The following is a 20,014-nucleotide window of genomic DNA, read 5'->3' as shown; positions in this document are numbered from 1 at the left end:
AATATAACTCAGGCCATAATATCAAGCAATCATTAATTCCTTGTATCTAAACTGGACTGAGAGTCTTCACAAGTTGCGTGCCTTTGTGAGCTGTCTGGGTGACTTTGATTTTTTTTTTCTGATGAAAAATGATTGAGTTTTGTTGAAGTTTTATGTGTTTTGAAAGGCACTCTTGTGTAGACGGGTATATCCTGAAGCTGCTAGTCCTGCTTATCTTAAGTCTGGGACCTTGTCTTCCTGACTTGTCTGCACAATGCTGTGAGATCAAAAGCCCACATCCACTCCCTCTAATCAGTCAGAGCCACGTAGCTCGTGGAGTCTAATGTTGATATATATTTTCTCCCCCATCTTCTAACTTGCCTTTTCTTCTCACTCTCCTGTCTCCAGGATATAAACAATGCCTGGGGTGGCCTAGAGCAGGCTGAGAAGGGCTATGAGGAGTGGTTGTTGAATGAGATCCGGAGGCTAGAGAGGCTGGATCACCTGGCAGAGAAGTTCCGGCAGAAGGCATCCATTCATGAGTCCTGGACAGATGGTAATGCCAACATGCTCCCTGTTGTCTGACATAGTACCCTGCATTATGGAGGGAGGAAGAGATGGATCATGTATGGGTCCTCCCATGAGATTTTCCTCTTGAGAATGTTAGTTTCATTTCTTATTTTATTAGAATATAAGTTTGACCTCTGCTCTGCTACATGGTGAGGCCACATCAGCATTCCCTCACTGGTGCAAGGTGAGAACTTTGGATTGGAAAGAGCTACAGAGCAGAGGAAAAGTTACCATAGAGCAAATGCTATGGTTGGCATTTACAGAACCATCATATCCCAGTTTGCACATACTGGAATGAGTCCAATATAAACTGTGACAGCACTGGCTTGAGTTGCAATGTGTGCCCTTCTCTGTTGTTAATGGAAAACTCACACTCTGTGGTTTGAAAAGGAGGATTGTGCATCTCTGGGCAGCATGCATGAGAGGAAACTCGGGCAGGGTGTCTTGAGTGGGGCAGATGCCCTTTCTGAGGCTCCCAGGGCTGTCTTGGTGGTGGGGAGCTGGCTTTGGGGACATTAGATCCTGGCCCTCATTTTCTTGTCCTTTGGCTCCCTCCCCAGGTAAGGAAGCAATGCTGCAGCAGAAGGATTACGAAACTGCTACCCTCTCGGAGATAAAGGCTCTGCTGAAGAAACACGAGGCCTTTGAGAGCGACCTGGCTGCACACCAGGACCGCGTGGAGCAGATTGCTGCGATTGCACAAGAGCTGAAGTACGGCACCCCAGCCCACATCCTGTCCTTGGGGACAAGAGCCTTAATCAGCTTTGCCCTCTGCTCTCTGGAGAGCCACAGATCAATCCCCATACAAAAATGTTTCCAAAGAGTATCTAGGATACTTGCTCTCCAGTATTTGGACACACAAGGGCCAGCAAATGGATAAGCTGCGGGTGCTGCTGAGGGAGTGGCAGCATTATATTCCCAAGCCAAATTTCCATCGTATTCCAGCTTGTTATACTGCTGTGAACCCTTTCCTAAAGTGTCTGACCTGCTTCTGGCACCTGCTAGCTTTCAGAATTGTAATGCCAGCATACTTTTCCAGGAACTGAAGGAAACAGCAGAGGATAGCTGGCTCTCAGTTTGCTCTCTTTTATCAAAAAACTTCTCCTTATTCTGTCAGGAAATTAATCTGCTGACGCTTGAGCCCATCATGGCCTCTGCTGCCACCCTGGGCACTTTGCCCAAGGAATAATGCACCACATATGCTCCAGTCAGCACTTGTTCCAGGGCATACTCACAGCACCTCATCTCCCTCCCAGCTTCCCCACCCTTGGAAACCTTCACCTCCATTCCATTTCTTGGAATGACAGGTGAGGCAGATTACCAGGAGAAACAAGGGCTCCTCAGGGCAGGAGGTTGAGTGCTAGGGATAGCAGATGGGTAAGGAGCTGGCCTCTGCAGCACGGGGAGAGAGATTTTGAAACCTGGTATGTCTGCTGGCAAAAACAGTCTGAACAGCTTGGCTTTGACTTTGTTTCTTATTTTAAAAATATTTATATATCACACTGGCCTGTCTCAAGTTAGTGTCCAAGTTAAGTTCAGTACACTTGGGCCTAAGGACTGTTTTTCTCTGAAAAATCAGGTTTATTGGATCAAGATCATTATCTCCTTTAACAACACAGATTTACAGAATTGTTCCCTTGTCCACTGGAAGATTGACCTTGGAACAGGAGGCGTGTTAAAGGCAATCCTCCACGTCAGTAAGATTAAAACTGAAGCTGGCTAGTCAGCAAGCATTAACTGACCTGCCACTTCTGGAGCACATGCTGTGTGCCAGCCAAAGCAGCTGTAGCTCTAAGGGCAACAGAGGAAGGTTGGGCCCTAAGCTGGGGGAGAGGTGATTTCTTCTGAAGTGAGCAAACAGCCACAGCTGCTCTCCTTCCAAAAGACACCTTTCGTCTCAGGAAAAGAGGCCATGCCCTTTAAAACCATGGCTGAGTTTTTCTTTCCTGGAGATGCACCATCAGGGAGATGGAGAGGGTCTGGAGGAAGCCATGCCAGGGATGTCATGTTCCACTCCCCAGCAGTAGTGGTCCAGCACAGGAGTGTTACAAGCCAGGCTTTCAGAAGCTCTGCAGCAAAGCAGATCAAGGAACTGATCTGGATTAAAAACCCAGCAAAGAACATGTTATTTTTAGCCCAAATCAGTTTCCTGACTAGTTCACCACAGGCCTCCACCAACAGTTGTGCCAACACACCTTGGGAGGGCAGTACAATGGTGGGGGGAAAAAAAAGCTAGGGGGAGGCAAGCGGGAATTGTTTAAACCTGGATTACTGCTTAGAGAGGTGTTCATCTGATGGCCCCAGAGTCACTCAGTATCCCAGAAAGTTATTCTGCTTTCTCCTTTGAGGCTGACACCTCCCAGCTTCGTCTCCCCCTCTCTTCATGTTTCTCTTTCTTTGATGGTGTGCAGAACCAAGAGCACATAGCAGTACAAGACCATAAGCTTCAGCTTACCCCTGTGCTCCTTTCCCCAGCCATATTCTCCACCAGCCTGTCTTCCATGTCTTCATTCTATAGACAATCAAAATAGGGCAATTCTGGGTTGCCCTAAATAAATTATTAGATTGCACAAAGCTATTCCTTGCCACCTGTACTGTACAATTCTTAGAACTAGCTTAAGCAGTTTCTTTGAAATCATAATAAAATCTTTGCTGCCCTTTCTGATGTACAAGATGGCAGGAGTTAGCCTCTATGGTGTTCTTAAGCAGAATGCAAGGGGCACATTGCTCTGCTCATAATCTGCTTGTTGCCATCTTGTGCCAAAGTCTATGTCCCCTTCCCCCAGTGCCAGGCTATTCCCATCAGGCAGCCAGCACCAGTGTTGGTTGAGGCCTTGGGTGGCAAACTAGATACTGGTCTCTTCCTGGCTCACTTTATTCACAGAGATCTTGAGCTCTTTGAATCTGCCCTTAAGCCTGATAAATATTTCTAATGGTTTTCTCTTTCTTCTCCAAAAGGTCTTTATTTGACTTCTTCTCCTTTTTTTCCCCACCCCTTAGCGAGCTGGACTATTACGACTCTCCCAGTGTCAATGCCAGGTGCCAGAAGATTTGTGATCAGTGGGATAATCTGGGTGCCCTAACCCAGAAACGTAGAGAAGCCTTGGAGGTGAGATGTGTTACAAGTTGGACCTTTTGAATTACATGGCTTAGATCATTTGTGGGAAGCAAGCTGCAGTAGGGACAAGCTACCAATTTCAGCTCTTTTGTGCACTCCTAGAACATCCTGGTCTTTAATGAGGGCTACATTTCAGTATATTTAGCCTGCTTTTTTATCTTCCAGTCAAATTGCTGTGCTATTCATTTGCTCAGGCTGTTGATTTATTTCTACTTTTCTGTATTTTATAATTTTGTTCTGCTTGGAAAGACTGTCCTTGTTTTGTTTGATTTTGAAGGACCTCAGATTTTTCTCTCAGGGGAAAAAAGAATCCACCCTGTGTTTAATCTCTTAACAGCAGAGAGACTTTTACTGTAGTGCCATCCTGGGAGCACCAAGGAGGACTAAAAGGAAGGAGAAGCTCAGACAATTCTCATATCTTTGCCATTATTCTTCTCTAACCATCTTTCCTTATTTTCTTTCTTTTTTTGGTGCATGCTCAGAGGACAGAGAAGCTACTGGAAACAATTGACCAGTTGTACCTGGAATATGCCAAACGAGCTGCCCCTTTCAATAACTGGATGGAAGGGGCCATGGAGGACCTGCAGGACACATTCATTGTTCACACCATTGAGGAGATCCAGGTACAGAGCAGTTATTTACTTCAGTTAGGCTTGGAGAGAGATAAATCAGGGTCTTTCCAGATTCCTAGTGGTGTTGAATTTTTTGTAGGTCTTGTTTTGATGCTTCTTCTCTAGTGAGTGAGACTTAACGAGAGAAGCAAATAGAGGGAGTATGTTTTTCCTTTATTTCCTAAAAAAACATGGATCTGAATAGGTGTGAAACATGCTCACACTATCCTAACTGGACACAAAGAGCTGAAAGTGGATTTTAGAGTTTAACTCCAGAATCTTACCAATGAAAGCCTGAAAGTTGAGAGAATCTTTCAGAGTCTTTTTTTTTTTAACCCATGGGAGCAGAGTTCAGAAGTTCTGCAGGTCAGTTATCCCATGTAATGTCATGTCCAGATCATTTGGTCCTATGTGAGATGTATTGTGAGGGCAGTTTTTGAGCTGCCACCTGAGTTCCAGTGCTAACTACAAGAAAAATCAGAATTGTTCACTTTGGTGGTGGGTTATTATTTGAAGCAAAAGTCTTCTTGTGTCCTGCAAGACAATAGAGACAGTGTCTCAGTTTTACCCCTTTTGAAAGGATATTATGAAAGCAACTTAAAGTATCTACAGGTAATTTTCAGACCTTTCAGGGCAGAAATTGATCCTCCCTCGTTGTGAAAACAAACAAACAAAAAGTCAGCTCTTCACAGGAATGGCCAAGAACATGGCCATCACTGAAGCTGCACATGGGAGACCGACAGGACACACTATGAAGCCAGGGGGGTGAAGGCTTTGTGAAATATCTCTGGCCTGGTGTCAGCTCTCTTACTGAGCTGCTACCTGTTCCTTCTACCCTCCCCTCCTGAACTAAGAGATTCATTAAGTCTTTTATAATGCAGGACAAATCTCAGGCATTTAAGCACTTCCATTTACCTCATGCAGTATCTTTCCCAGCCCCCAGATTTGCATTACATATCTATGGCCACTGCAGCAGCTGCAAAGTAATGAGTCACCCTGTAAGGAATCAGTTTCACAAAAAGTGAAGCTTAGTAGTTACAGTGTGTGTGTTGTAAGAAAGGGCTCAGTTATGCCATTTACTTTCATTCCCTTGTCTGTCCACGCTGTTCCCTCAATTATCCCTGCACATCCCTCTCTGTCCCCCATTTGTTTTGCTTTCTCTTTCCCTGTGTTTGGCTCCCTGGTCTTGATCTTCCAGGCTTCTGGGATGAAGTACCTTAAAGGCCTGTAGAAGCAGTGGGAGATGAGCCAGGACCCACTGGCTTGTCAGCTGTCCAAAAACTACCAGCAAGCATGCCCTCACCTTCGGTCCTTGGAGCACAGTCTGGGCACCACAGCAAGATGGAGAGCAGAAAGGGCCTCTTGTGTTCAGGGAGAAGAAGCTGTTTTTCAGCAACAGGAGTATATATTTCCTGTTCAAGTTTGCTGTTGGCTGGAAGACTTCACCTAGTTCTAACTGACTCTGATCTGACTTGTACTATTCATCTGGAGTTCCCTTAGGTGTACAATTGGTGCATACCTAGTGGGAGCAGAAAACCATGGCACATTTACACTAGTGAGATATGACTGCTTTAAAGTAATGCTTGTAGTCAGATCTTTTTCCCAAAGGGGCTGACAGGCAGTCACTGAGCAGTCAGTGTTGGAGAAACACTGCTGGACAAATAGTTTCCTTTAAATTATGAGCCAGAATTATTCCATTTTTTGGGATGTGATTTCTGTCACTGGCCAGCATATAGGAAATATAGGGAAAATGAGGCTTCATATCATTAAACTACTTAAAACATCCTGTTTAGTGGTGCTGAGAGAAGCTGGAAAGCATGTTAGAGTATCCTGCTTTGTATCCTGGGAATATGTAAGCTTTTGCAGTCACTTCTGAAGAAATGCATTTACTGAAGAGGCTATTTAGTGACCAGTGCTCATACCTTCCCTTTGCTGCTGCCTTTCTTCTGCAGGGATTGACCACAGCTCATGAGCAGTTCAAAGCCACTTTGCCAGATGCTGACAAGGAGCGACAGGCCATCCTGGGAATCCACAATGAAGTCTCAAAGATTGTCCAGACATATCATGTCAACATGGCTGGAACAAATCCTTACACTACTATCACCCCACAGGAGATCAATGGCAAATGGGAACATGTGAGTTCATTCCAGTCCTGCAAGTTAGTGTGGGAGGATGCTGCTGCTCCATCACTGGGGCCTCAGGAAGGGGATTATTTTACTCTTCTGTTACCCTCTCATTCTTACTGCTGAGCTTTTTATTTCTGTCATTTTTTTTCGGCTCAATTGCCATGCGCTTGGAAAGCTGAAGAGATCTTTCATATATATATGCCTAAGGGCTGTCAGATCCCTTTTGCTTGCTATTTTTATAATGAAAGATGCTAACTTAAAAGCTTTGAGGTTTTCAGCCTTCAATTGGCCTGGCAAGCAAGTAAGTATGGCATGTTGATTCTGCATCCATTATCACCATTCAGATGTTTCATCTCCCCAGCCAAGCTGCCTTCCCTTGCTGTAATCTTAAAAGTGCAGGTGGTCTCCATACCAGCTGTGCTGATGGTTCTTACTGCTGAATGAGATCAGCAAAAGGAGATCTGAAAAGTCCTGCAATTCAGTTACTGTCAATCCCCAAAAACCCAAGCAGTGAATGGAAGATGCTTCTGGTCTTCCATGGTCCAGGATGAGTTTGCAGCATGCATCCTACAGCAGAGAGCACTCACATTCCATGAGCCTTCCCACTGTCCTAAACTGATGACTGCTTGTTTACAGAGCAAGCACCCACTCTTTGCTTCCTCGCAGCAATTTCTACATTTACTTTACATGTACCTTTGTACATACAGACTGTACACTTTGTTACTCCTTGCTGTAGGTGAGGCAACTGGTTCCCAGAAGGGATCAGGCCCTGATGGAAGAACACGCTCGCCAGCAGCAAAATGAACGACTTCGTAAACAATTTGGTGCACAGGCCAATGTCATTGGACCCTGGATCCAGACCAAGATGGAGGTTGGGCTTTGCTCATTTTGAAACAGTCTGTTTTCTTTCATGATCTTCACTGACCTTCTTATCCTTGGTTTTTCTTGACCACTGTCACAGTCATTCTGCCTTCAAGCAGGAGAAACTTCCATAGAAAGCACGCAGAATCCTAAGATAGATATCAGTTATTTAAATGCTTGTACTTTTTCCCCCCTAACTCTTTAGTATAGAGATTAACAATATGACTTAAAATGGGGAACAGTGGTATGTTGATAGAGTTATGGGTAACAAACTGAAGACCCTACATCAGAAGCATATTTTGTGTAACTGCTTTCACAGCAATAGTCTTGATACGCATGACAAATAAATACAGTTAGCATATCAGGCATCAGCAGAGGAGGTACATTTTTAAGGGAGAGCTCTCTTTAGGTTATAGCATTTGGAACCGATGAAATGGAAAAATACGAGGCTATTGCTCATGGCAAGAGCTGTGAAGAAGAGAGCTATTACAGAAGGATGTTTTTATGAAGGAACTAAGTGGCAGACATCAGAAGATCTGGCTTCATAGATGACTAGCTTATGGGCTGCAGTTTCTCTCTTTTTTTGTCTCCTTGTATTAGACACATCTCATGTGACTCACCTCACTTGGAAAATGTTCAGGGCTCTCTAAAATTTTTGCTGACTCTGTCTCAGCTCCGTCTCCGTGATATTTTGTATTTATTTATTTTTGAATCATCATCCTCTGTGAGCATGAAATAGCTGCAATAAATGTCAGGCTTGTTGAGGCTTGTCCTTAAGTTGGGGTTTAACTCCTTTGGCTTTGCTAATGCAGGAGATCGGCCGCATTTCAATAGAGATGCATGGGACCCTGGAGGACCAGCTCAACCACTTGAGGCAGTATGAGAAAAGCATTGTGAATTACAAACCAAAGATTGACCAGTTGGAAGGAGACCACCAGCAGATCCAGGAAGCGCTTATCTTTGACAACAAGCACACCAACTACACCATGGAGGTAAAAGTTTTGGCAGCAAGGTCAGCCAGCCTTGTCTGCAGTGGCTTCTTACCATCAGCCACATCTAGCTCTGGCAACATGTTGCAGTTCTCAGGAAAATGGAGAGCTTGACAGTATGGCTATACATGCAACAACATGTCACTTATTAATTTTTTTTTTGAACTTGCTATGCTTCATGCCATTCCAATATACTCCCAAATATAGACAACAGAAGTAACCCGAGTGAGATCAACATTACTGCTTGAAAAATGGGCTAGTCTCATTTCTCCTGCTGCCTGACTGTGGCAGCCCATTAGCTGGGATTTGAAAAACCAAGGGAGTGCTAGTGATTTTGAGCTACCATAGCCTGGCAGAAGAAAAAAGTCCAGCAAAAGCTTTTTAAAATCAAGTCTAGCTTTCTGTTGACAGTGTGAGATTTCTTGGAAGCAATCTGAGTTCAAAATGAGTCTGGCAGAATACAGATGGGCTTTGAAACTTGTATTTTGGTTCCTGTCCAGCTCTCCATTAAGTAACAGCAGAGCCAGTGGAGCACCAGTGTCTTCTAAGGACTGTGGCTTGTTTGTTTTCTTGGTAAGGAAAGTCTTTTGCCCAACTGTGTCCTAGAAGCACTGGGTTTGATTTTCATTTGTATTAAAGGTCCCCAGTACATTGCTTTGACAGGACAAAGGAATTCTGCAATAGTACCAAGGCTTTCAGGACTTGGCCTCTCCAATGTTTTGTGGTTTTTTCCAATCAAAGTTCATGTTTTAACGTCTGGTTGTCTTATACTGTAGATAAGAAGGAAACTTTTCTGAGCAAATGGATTTCTGCTTTGACCACCAGGATCATTTAATTTTAAACAAGTAGTGCATTTGACCTGCTCCTCAGAGACAGAAGAGCTACTTTTTTATTTTAAATTGTCCTGTCCTCTTTTTCCAGCATATCCGAGTGGGCTGGGAGCAGTTACTGACAACAATTGCTAGAACCATCAATGAAGTTGAAAACCAGATTCTGACTCGTGATGCCAAAGGAATCAGCCAGGAACAGATGAATGAGTTCCGGGCTTCTTTCAACCATTTCGACAGGGTAAGTCAGTGCTGACTGCAGCTTGGTGAGCTACAAGGTTCCATCTAGGCTGTGCAGTGCAATAAAAATGTCACTGTGACAAAACCAGATCAATAGAAGACATTTAATTCTTAAAAATGCTACTCCTGTGGAGAAGTTACTCCTGTTAACACTGCCAGGAGCTTGTTAGGCAGGGGGCAGAAGTACAGCTTCACAGGAAACTGCTACATTTCCTGATAAAGCTGAAGTATGGAAAAGTTAGAAGGTTTATTTAGGAACTTAGACTTCTACCCTATTTTCTCCAGAGACCATATTATTATCTTAATTTATAAAATTTATTGGAGCAGCTGTCCTTCACTCTGACTACCATCTCACAAACCTCTACTGGAGAAACCAGTATTGCTCTTGTATGAAGCAAACAGGAGATCTGTACACACCATGGCACTGCATGGCAGATAAACCCTGATGTAAAGCCTGCCTTGCCTTACTGTGGAAATCAATTACAAGGCACTGACAGGTATAAGAAGAAAGGAATTCCTTAAAGGAAATTCTGCCATCCTGTCTGCTGCTCTCTTCCTTCTACAACTCAAATCATAAAGGTATCATGCAGGGGAGGAGAGGCAGCAGCAAAACTGGCTCCATTAGCAACCCCTTCAATGTTGTCTGGAAATCCATGAGCAGCCAGTGGAGATGCTAAGTCACTGATGCAAATAATAGATTGCTCTCTGCCACTTGCTGCTGCAGCCAGACTGTTGGAAAGCTCTTCAGAGAACAGGGCTTCAGCCTGCCCGCAGAGATTATCAACACTTTCAGATTGGTGAGCACTGGCTGTTTCAGCTTTTCTCTAGATGCCTAAGAAAAATCAAAACCGTGGCTTATCTTCTTAGCAGAGGGACCTATAAAGCCCTGTAGATTTTATATTTTGATCTTCATATCGTTCCCCTCTTCCTCCACAACAGTCTGAATTATAATGCAGAAAGAACTTGGGTTTCCCATCTTCAACTGTGTATGCAATTTATGAAGGCTGACATTAAAAGCTGATTTTTTTGTGGAGAATCACTTGAAGTTGGCCCTACCATCCTGTCTAGAGCTTCCTTCGTTTGGTCAGAGGTAGTGGCAGCAGGCAGGGGCTCTTCAGTGCCTGGAGGCTGTCCTGAGCTAAAATTCTGCATAGTGAATGGGGATTCTCAGTTCCTGTGATAGCTTGTTTATATTTTGGTGTGTACCTCCAAACAGAGAGGCATCAGGGAACAAGCAAAGGGAGGAGCAGCTGCCAAGCTGTGTTGTGCTGCACTGTGCAGCAGTGCTATTTGCAGAGCTGAGCACTTGAAATACCTTGACCAGTTAAAGCTCCACTTCACGTGCAGGTCTCCTAAATAGAGCCGTAACACTGCTCCCCTGAGCTTCAGCTGGTTTTGTTTGTCTGTTCTTGGGATGCCCTGGCACCTAAGCTTCCTTGGGTGTGTTGCCAAACATACCTGCCCTCACCTACTCCTTTAGTGGGACTTTTGACCAAAAGATTAAGGCAATGCTTCCCACTGCCTCTGCCTGCTTACCTGCACTCGGGGTTACTAGTGAGGCACAGGGCTTCTGGCACTATGGATAACAAGCAGTGATGCCAGTGATTTACTTGGGAAATGGAGATCTTGAGGCTTCTGAGCATCACCTGTTTTTGTCATTCAAATGCTCTCAAGATGTGACAAGCTCTCTGAGAAGGAACTGCTCCAAGAGCATTTTTAGCACATCCTGAAATGTCATTGTGATATCTAATGTTGTGCACTTTTTTATTTTTCTTCCCTGTCTTTCTTTCTGCATGTCATTCTTCTTCTCCCTCTCTCCTCACCACTGCATGGTGCACCTGTTTGCTGTTCTTCCACCTCCCTTTCATCTCCTCTATGTCTCCCTTCCTTCTGCCCCACACCATCACCCCACTGGCACTGCATGTCCTGCTGCCTGGCACACCGCATAACCAGGACCACTCCGGCACACTTGGCCCTGAGGAATTCAAAGCCTGTCTCATCAGCTTGGGTTACGATATTGGAAACGATGCACAGGTACTGAATGCTAGTGGTGAACACAGACAGATGTTAAACTGTGAAAAAATAACAGTTTTTTCCTTTCTTTTCTTGTTTGTCTTAATCCATCTGTCATTGCTGTTCTTGGTTTTTGACTATATACATATCAACTTTTCTATGCTACTTCCTCTCTAAATGTAATTTGTTATTTATTCATTCTTAATTCCCTAACTGTTTGTCTTGGGAGAATTCCTTTTATGCTTTCAAACTTCTGTGTCGTTTTAACACTCCTTTTCTTATCCATCCCTCAATATGGATGGACAATCTTGATATCTTCATTCTTTGTTTTCATGAATATGTTCCTTGTGTGTAAACTATTCCATGTCCAAAACCACCCTTGCTTCTTCATGGTTTCACAAACTACCTTTCCTCTGTTGTTTTTCATTGTCCTGTAAATCTGTCCTTCTGTCTCCTCCCACCTGAAATTCATTTTTGTAATGTCTCCTGTGGGTTCATTTCTTCCTGGACTGTTGTCCCTTTTCTCTCTTGGCTTTTTCCATCTTTGCATCATTCCCTGTAGAAGAAGACTGGTATGATGGATTGTGAAGATTTCCGAGCCTGCCTTATCTCCATGGGTTACAATATGGTAATGTAGAGCCCCTCTGTCACCCCTGTTCAAAGTGATGCTTGTAGGCACCTTCAAAAATAAAGGGAGAATGTGTAGTAAAGCAAGGTAAATACAGCCTTCTTTTTAAATGTAGTGTTAGTTGTATGTCTAAAATTCTTGTCTCACAGATGAAGCTGGAAGTAAAAAAAATGGAAGTGACTGTGTAATTCCTGTGTATTTCAAATAGGAATTGTATTTATCAAGCCATGGAGCTACAAGTGGAAGAAACAATAATCTTCCTTATATTGGTATCTGTGCAGAGCACGCTACCTTCCCAGCTCTAAGGGTCAGTTGAGCTCATCTGGAAGTGTACACAACCTAATTTCTCAATAGTCAAATGCTGTTCCTCTCAGTCCTACCATTTATTTCACATCTCTCTTCCTCTACATGTAAGTAGGCTCAAGTTCCAGTCATCCACCCTCACCTTAGTACCCATATATTCAGAACAGTAACGTGGCACCTTGAGAGGCACAATAACTGACAGGAAGAGATTCACCAAAGACTAAAATGCTTATCAAAGGGCAGGAGAAGAGCATAATGCAAAAAATCTCAGCAATTCTCCAATATCCTTGCTCCTGATATCAGGCAAAACAGTGTTTATTCATTTTACTCACCAGCCCAGTATGAGTCGACTCTGTGGCAGCGTGCCAAGCCACAGTAATAATTTATTAGATACCTTAATTACTCTTGAAGGCATACTCTTCTAGATGTGTTAGAAGAGCCTGTTCCCAGGAGAAGACTTAGCTCTGCTCCTCCCTTCTCCTTACTTGGGAATGAAGGAGTCACAGAGATGACAAAAGATGATCTTATATGCAAAAAAAAAAAAAAAAAAAATCCTGCAAACCTACACTACAAGGTTTGGCAAACATCCTTGTAGAATCTTCCCCATAAAAGATACTTCCCTGGGCCAGTCCAGATATTTAAGTCCTCCTTTCCAAAACCTATCTATTTAAGATAAGCCAGATACTGCCAGAGACACCAGAGATGTTTCTTCTGGTGTTTTCTGTTCTAGCGCCTGGAAAGCACTGTAGAAGTTCTTGTTTAGTAAATGAAAGCTAAAGCAGTTGATTAATGCAGATCTTCAAATATTGCTACAGACATGTAGCATGATATCTATTATAGAGAAATTTTCACCTTCCTCTGAAATCTGTGTGATATTGTTGGCTGACAGGACCATTGTCCTAGAGCTGGATATTATCCTAGGGTGCAGCTGACATTATTTTATTCCAAAGGACAAATGAGTGGATATTATCCTAGGGTGCAGCTGACATTATTTTATTCCAAAGGACAAATGAGTGGAAAGCATTTGTAGATTAACAGCAAACTAAAGGAGAATATCCTAAGGGAAAAAAGACAAAAGAAAAAAATGAAATAAAAAGCCTACCAAACAAACAAAAACAAACCAAGCAGAAGTGGTTTCTCTTTGGCTTTGTTTTTCTAGATGTGAGATGCGCTTCTGAACAGTTTCTCCTCACTTTCATAGCACTTTTGCCCAAATGACCAGGCTTACATAACTCTCTTGTTCTCCAGGGAGAAGCAGAGTTTGCCCGCATCATGAGCATCGTGGACCCCAACCGCTTGGGTGTGGTGACTTTCCAGGCCTTCATCGACTTCATGTCCCGGGAAACAGCAGACACAGATACTGCTGACCAGGTTATGGCTTCCTTCAAGATCCTGGCTGGAGATAAGGTAAACCTCCATGTCTTCCTTTTCTGCATCTGCTTTCCTTTTTGTCTCCCATGTCTCAAGAGTGAGAGTTGAGGGAAGCACTCTCTAGTGTGGAGGGTATTTTCACAGGAACACTGTGCTGTGCTTGGAGGAGTGCAAGGCTCAAGTGTGGGTTAATGAGCAGCCTGCCAAGCCATGTCAGTCAAAATTAGGCTGCTCACTCTTGTCTTAAAAATTTAATTAAGAGCTTGGTTATTATTTTAAAATGTATGAACAAATTCAACAGATTGTTCTTGATTAGTCTTGAAAAACTATTTATTACTGTCAGCTGTAAACTTCAGATGATCTTCCTCAGCAATACATTACTATCAGTTGTTCTACAATAAACAGTAGATTTTCATTGAGGATATGCTGTATCTGCAAGAGGAGCATCTTTTAGTTTTAGAAATTGGTCAGAAGTAGGAAAATGCACAGGACAATACTAAAGGTATTAATTTTCTGAATAAAATCACCAGTGGAATGAGCTGATAAAGAAAATTATGTAATCTTATTTTTCTTATATAAGAATCCTCACTAATCTTTTGTGTAGTGGAATGAAAAGCATGCACATGTAATATTAATACATGCCATATATATTTGCTGGTTATTTAATCAATCTCACTTGACAGGCAGGATACCATTTCTCAGATTGTAATGGGTTCCCCTCAAACCTAGTATTGGTTTCCATGTTTCACTAATAATGTTTCCATAGTCTGTAATGTAGAAACCCATGATACCTTTCCTTTAGGCATCTGCCTGGCTGAAGACAGTCCTATTGTCTTTCAGGGCCTGGAAATTCCACATTATTCAGAGAAGCTAATCACTGAATAAATAGGTACTTTTGGATACAACATTATTTATTAACTTCTTTACTCTGTACAGTACATTAAATGTACTTGTCAGTGTTTAGTATGCTCTAGTGACTATAACATGAATCAGATAGTATTTTTGTCATGAAGAAAAATACCTCTTACTCATATTAATCATTACACTGAAAGGCAGGGTGGAGGGGAAGAATAAAAAGTCACAGGAGAGAGAGAGATGGCATGAAACCTGAACCATTATTCAGACAACTGCAAATGCCCCTGTGTCAGTTAGCTAGAGACAGCACACTGGTTAGCAAACAGGCAGCTACTGTTACCTGCTGCCTAGAGAGCAGCCAAGCTACCTCACCTGCACTCAGTCAGTCTCTGGAAGCTGAATTTACATAAGAAGTTTTGCTTGCTTATTAAAAATCTCAGCTGTGAAAGGCAAGGATTGTTGGGGGATCTGTGGAAGTAATACCAAGTTTTAGTGTGTCTGCTGTCTGCATTGTTGCCATCAACCAGAGCTGGTGGGGGTGGCTCCTTTCCTTGCTCTGGAGAGAGACAATGGCAATTCCCAAGCAGCACAAGCAGCTGTTACCTCCTGCCAGTGGGGGACAGGATTCAAATTAAATTTCTTCTTTCCATTGCTTTCAGCAGAAACTCCACTGTCACCAGGAAGGTGGGGTCTTACACTACCAGCTTAGCTTACTTACCTTCAGATCCTTTTTTTAGGTGTACCAGCATCTCCCCTGCAAGAACAATCTTATTGTAAAAACATTTTCTGGGACAAATGGTAGGAAGAGTGTCTTCATTTCCTCTCACGTGTATGTGCAGAGAGCATCCAGGGTGGGTGCACAGTCCTTAGTCTAGTTCCTGGGGTCCTGTCCCTGACCTGTCTACTGTCCTGGGCAAAAAGGAGGTGCCTGTCCCTCTAAAGAAGGTCAACTTTTTGAAAGTAACAAACACCTTATTGTTTGCCTTCCTTGCAGAACTACATCACTGTGGATGAATTACGACGGGAACTGCCTCCTGATCAGGCTGAATATTGCATTGCTAGAATGGCACCCTACAATGGCCGTGATGCTGTACCTGGTGCCCTGGACTACATGTCCTTCTCCACGGCACTCTATGGTGAAAGTGACCTTTAACTTTTTTTCTGTCCCACCACACGCTCCCTCCCCTCTCCCCCGTCCAACACGCCCTTCTTTCTCTTTGCAAAGCAGCCTCTGCTCCGCTCTTTTTTGTGTTTCCCTGTTTTGCTTCAGATAACAAATCACATTTTTAAGTGGGGGGGGAGGGGGGGCGTTAACATGGCACCACCTACCTTGCCCTTGAGATGACAGTTTACAAAATTATTTTGTGCAAAAAAAGTTACGTTTTAAAAAGAACAGACATATTTTATTATATAAAAAGGTATTTTTCTCCACCAGATTGAAACTTAAACAGAAAATGTTAAAATATTGCACCAAATATTTTTTGTTGTGACATAGAAGGTCGAGCACAATGTTACATTCCATTCTTTCCAAAAAGAACCAAACAACAACAAAACACCACTTGTTCTGTTAACTTTTACATTTGCGTATGTCTCTTTTATCACGTTTATCCTGGGAGGGGGGAAGGCACACAAGTGCATGTGTTTGCTGGTTCACTCATTTCATGAAAATATTTTATGATAAACTTTTGAAATTGCTGTGTTTTCTAGGGAAAAAAATAATGTACACAGCTCATGTTTTCATATTTAATTAAAAAATACAATATGCCTCCTATGTTTATCAGTGCACAACTTTTTTGTTGCTGAGAGTTGTCTGGTTCCAGAACATGAAGCTTGAGAGTTGGTAACTTTGATATTGCTTGTCACAAACCATATTAAAAATTTCTTGTGATAACAACTCTAGACTTTATTCATTTGTATAGTGAAACTCTTTAATCCTGTTTAGTTAAAAAAAAAACAAAACAAACACAACAAAGAGAATCCAAAATTAATGTTGGGGTTTGTGCTTTGTTTTTTTCTAATAAAATTACAATACCTTAAAGGTAAACTTCCCTCCCCCTTAACCTTTACATTCTTGAATGGTATTGGAATTTTCACAGCTTTCTGACCACTTTAAACTGATGATGTATAATTTTTAACCATTCCTGATACACCCACGTCTATAGGAACAATATTCTTATTAAAATATAGCACAAAATTAGTCACTGGAGCTATGCAAACAACCAAGCACCATATTTTAAACTATCTATGAAAAAAAACTCCTCCACTGTTCCCATGCTTAGCACTGAAGTATCTGCCTACTTTTTATATCATTTCTAATGAGTGCTGGGGCTGAGGTGAAGCTGAGTTGTCTGTGTTGTAACCCAGGTACCCCACCAAACAGCCTGGAGAGGTCGATATGAACTGGCAGTACTGTAGTACTTGCACCCACATCAGTATTTAATCTGCTTGCAAGCTCCTCAAGGCCCATTTTCAGCCACATCACTGCTGTGTTGCAAGTGGGATGGTTCTCTTCAAAGGTACAGAGTCCTGATTCCATTACCATCTTTTAATATACATAACAATGGTTATATGTTTGAAAACTAGAACAGCAGAGAGGATGACTACAGGCACCAGCAGATCATCTATCAAGGCTCTGGTTTCCCAGCTGCAGGCAAGTGTAAGGTCTTTAAGACCTACATCTCACACCACTGCTTCCTTACAGCTCTTCATTCACTCAGTAGCACGCAGATATTTTGGCCAACTTCCCCCTGTGCAGGGATAGCAGGATACCTACCTCTAGACCTCGAGCTCCTTCTGGGTGGCTGGCACCTCCGAGCTAAGTGCTGCATTGAAGGCAAATGAGTGGTTATAATCTCCAAGCAGAAGCAATTTACCTGTGCTCCTTGGGCAGGTCCCTTGGGGAGCAGAGAACTGGACCTGGCTCTGTTGAATTCCAGTCTAAGTGCTGCAGACACCCAACAACTATTTCAAACCTTTTGCCAGACCATTCCTCCTAGTTTATTAATTGCTGTCATTTCGTTTTCATATGAACCCCGTGGCTCTCATTGTACATTTTTGCCTAAAACCCAGGACTACTTTAAGCTGCAGAGACACAGAAGCATTTTATACCTTCCTTATTATTAGCTCGTTCAAACACCACCACCATCACTTGAATGAAGAATTTCTCTCCTGCTACTCCTTACTTGAACAGGGAGTAATCTCTGATCTGTGGTACTGAGCCACAGCATCCTGCCTTCTGCCACAGAGAAAATCACATCTTCTTCAGGGAAGGAAGCAAGCAGTTAATTTACTCTTGCAATAAACAGGTTGTGGTTTTTAAGTATTCTGACTCCAGCTGAGTATTTGTTCACACTTGTAGGTGTGCAGTCAGGACACTAATGGTTCCCAGTGGGCTTTCAGTTGTTCTTCTGAGACACTAATCCTTTTGTGCAGTGAAAATAACGAGGAAACAGAAGTACAGCTTTATTACAAAAGTTGATTTTGCACATGATAGCTTCAAGAGACACTACCCACACGCTGGAGGCAATGCTGCAGATTCTTCTAATGATGTATTTCATGCTATTTACACCCATGCAGAATGCCCATAACCAAGAAAGGGAAAGCTGGACTCCAGCCCAGCTCAGGCACTGCCAGAGCAGCTGGAGCTGTGTTCCAGATACACAGCTGCATTCCTCCCCTCTGACATGACCCCAGAGGCTGCAGAGATGCAGGATATAAGCAGAAAAGATTTAATTGGGCTTCCGGCACGACTTATCTTCATTATTGCCAGTAACTCAAATCCCTGTTACTCCCATACCGTTCCAAGACAGCCACCTAAGGAGATTTTTTTCTGCTTCTGAGCCTCTTAGGCAGCAATTCAAGCACGCAAGCACAGAGAGACTCTGGTGCTATTTGCTCCAGCTCCCCACTTTTCAACCACAGTTAGCTTTGTTAAGCTCTCACATTACTCCTTTTCTTACCCCAAAGAGTTCACATTAGTTGCCTTGCTGCAAAAGCCAGCAGCATATGGGGCTGTCTTAGGCAGAGCATTGCTGGAAGGTCAAAGGAGCTGATCCTTCCACTCAGCACTGGTGATGCCACTCCTGGAGCACTGTCCCCTCTGCTGAGTTCCCCAGTACTTACTGGAGCTTGTCTAGCTCTAGCACAGGGCCACAAAACTGACTGCAGGAATGGAGCATCTCTCATGTAAGGAGAGCCTGGGACTGCTGAGGCTGAGCCTGGAGAATGCTGAATGTGTATAAATACCTGATGGGAGGGAATGAAGAAGAGGGAGCCAGAATCTTCTCAGTAGCATCCACTGACAGAAAAAACATGACAATTCATCTGAACACAAGAAAACAGTCCTACTCTAAGGGTGGACTAGCACTGGATCAAGTTATCTGGAGAAATTACAGTGCCTCCATCTGTGGAAATATTAAAAAACTGACTGGACACAAATCTGGGCAGCCCTAGGTTCTTAGACCAGATGGTCTCAAGGAGTGCCTTTCAACCCAAATGATTGTTTATTATGAATGTTGAATGTATAGGTTATCTCCATTCTAAAGAATAATTAGAGAGCAAGAAATCTGAATGATGCCTGAATCTAATATACTATGTCATGAACATAACTTAGGTATTTACTCCAAGTTACGTGAGAAAATACAGACATGATGCTCTCGGGGAGGGAGATGGGGAAAAAAAAAAAAAGGTAGTTATATTATAAGCATCAAGATGGTGACAATTTAACAAGCTATGCTATACTGAAAAAACAGTTTTTATCCTGATCATCATACTGTGAACTGTCTTGAAGTACACTGTAAGAATTTCATAAAATTAATGTATCTTAGAAAAGCAGAGTGCTGCGCCTACGAGAATAGAAAAGCTGCTTCCGTCTAGCAGCTCCACACAAGCCTTTACCTTCAGTAGCCGCTTCGTCCCCTCCCAAGGCTTCCCCCTAGTGTCAGCAACACCATCAATACTGCGATTTTATCCAAAGCAGAGGGATTCTGAGTCCTGAGGAAGAGAACGTCTCAGTTAGGGGCTGGCTGCAGTGAACCTGTATGGACAGAACTGTAGCTGCTGTGCTAACGCGTAACACTTCGGGTGGGCCCTTTGGGCATGTGCTATTTCTCCTCCACTGCGAACCAGCACAGATACCCTTTTGGTTTGTTTTTTTTCTTTTTTTGCCATGTCCTGGCCAAAAATCACAGGCAGTTCATCATGAAGTAGAATGGCCAGCTCTAGACTGGTAGGGATACACATGCACTGCATCACTTCATGGGGAAAGGAGTGTGATTTATTTCAGGGTGCTCCACGTCACGCCCCGGCTCCCCGCGCATCCCCACTGCACCTCGTGGGCCTGCTCACGGCAGAACCCTCTCGGCCTCTCGGGCACCCCACGGACCCGGCCTCGCAGCATGCCCTGAGATGGCCGCAGCCTGCCCCGCTCGCTGTATCCTCCGGGCACCCCTCACTTCCCAGCCAAACCTTGCCCTCCTCGGGAACCCCCACCCCCACAGAACTCGCCCCCCCGCCCCGTTCGGA

General features: G+C 43.4%; 1 protein-coding gene and 2 long non-coding RNA genes across 8 annotated transcripts in view; 1 reads left to right on the top strand and 2 right to left on the bottom strand.

Annotated features, from left to right (window-relative positions):
• Positions 1-16,385, top strand: part of ACTN1 (actinin alpha 1) — an 88,186-nt gene extending 71,801 nt beyond the window's left edge. For 3 of the 6 annotated variants that reach the window (XM_071744439.1, XM_071744440.1, XM_071744444.1), the window contains exons 11-21: positions 388-535; positions 1,110-1,260; positions 3,550-3,658; positions 4,150-4,290; positions 6,231-6,413; positions 7,141-7,275; positions 8,078-8,257; positions 9,176-9,322; positions 11,275-11,355; positions 13,514-13,672; positions 15,486-16,385. In XM_071744439.1, the coding sequence (XP_071600540.1) occupies positions 388-535; positions 1,110-1,260; positions 3,550-3,658; positions 4,150-4,290; positions 6,231-6,413; positions 7,141-7,275; positions 8,078-8,257; positions 9,176-9,322; positions 11,275-11,355; positions 13,514-13,672; positions 15,486-15,644 (1,593 nt within the window). In that variant the 3' untranslated portion in view covers positions 15,645-16,385. Of the gene's footprint in view, positions 1-387; positions 536-1,109; positions 1,261-3,549; positions 3,659-4,149; positions 4,291-6,230; positions 6,414-7,140; positions 7,276-8,077; positions 8,258-9,175; positions 9,323-11,274; positions 11,356-11,896; positions 11,963-13,513; positions 13,673-15,485 lie in introns of all 6 variants that reach the window. The other 3 variants (XM_071744443.1, XM_071744441.1, XM_071744445.1) reach the window with 2 other exon arrangements.
• On the bottom strand, positions 12,800-13,349 carry LOC139796450 (uncharacterized). The gene is made up of 2 exons (XR_011726011.1): positions 13,219-13,349; positions 12,800-13,164 (listed from the first exon to the last, which is right to left on the bottom strand). It is a non-coding gene; the product is annotated as an uncharacterized lncRNA (long non-coding RNA).
• Positions 15,868-20,007, bottom strand: LOC139796448 (uncharacterized). The gene is made up of 2 exons (XR_011726009.1): positions 19,388-20,007; positions 15,868-18,736 (listed from the first exon to the last, which is right to left on the bottom strand). It is a non-coding gene; the product is annotated as an uncharacterized lncRNA (long non-coding RNA).
• Positions 20,008-20,014: the final 7 nt, after the last annotated feature.

The sequence above is a fragment of the Heliangelus exortis genome, chromosome 5 (genome assembly GCF_036169615.1).
Source record: "Heliangelus exortis chromosome 5, bHelExo1.hap1, whole genome shotgun sequence".
Lineage (NCBI taxonomy): Eukaryota > Metazoa > Chordata > Aves > Apodiformes > Trochilidae > Heliangelus > Heliangelus exortis.
Note: the sequence above shows the minus strand (reverse complement) of the source record. Positions and strands in the feature narration are given on the sequence as shown.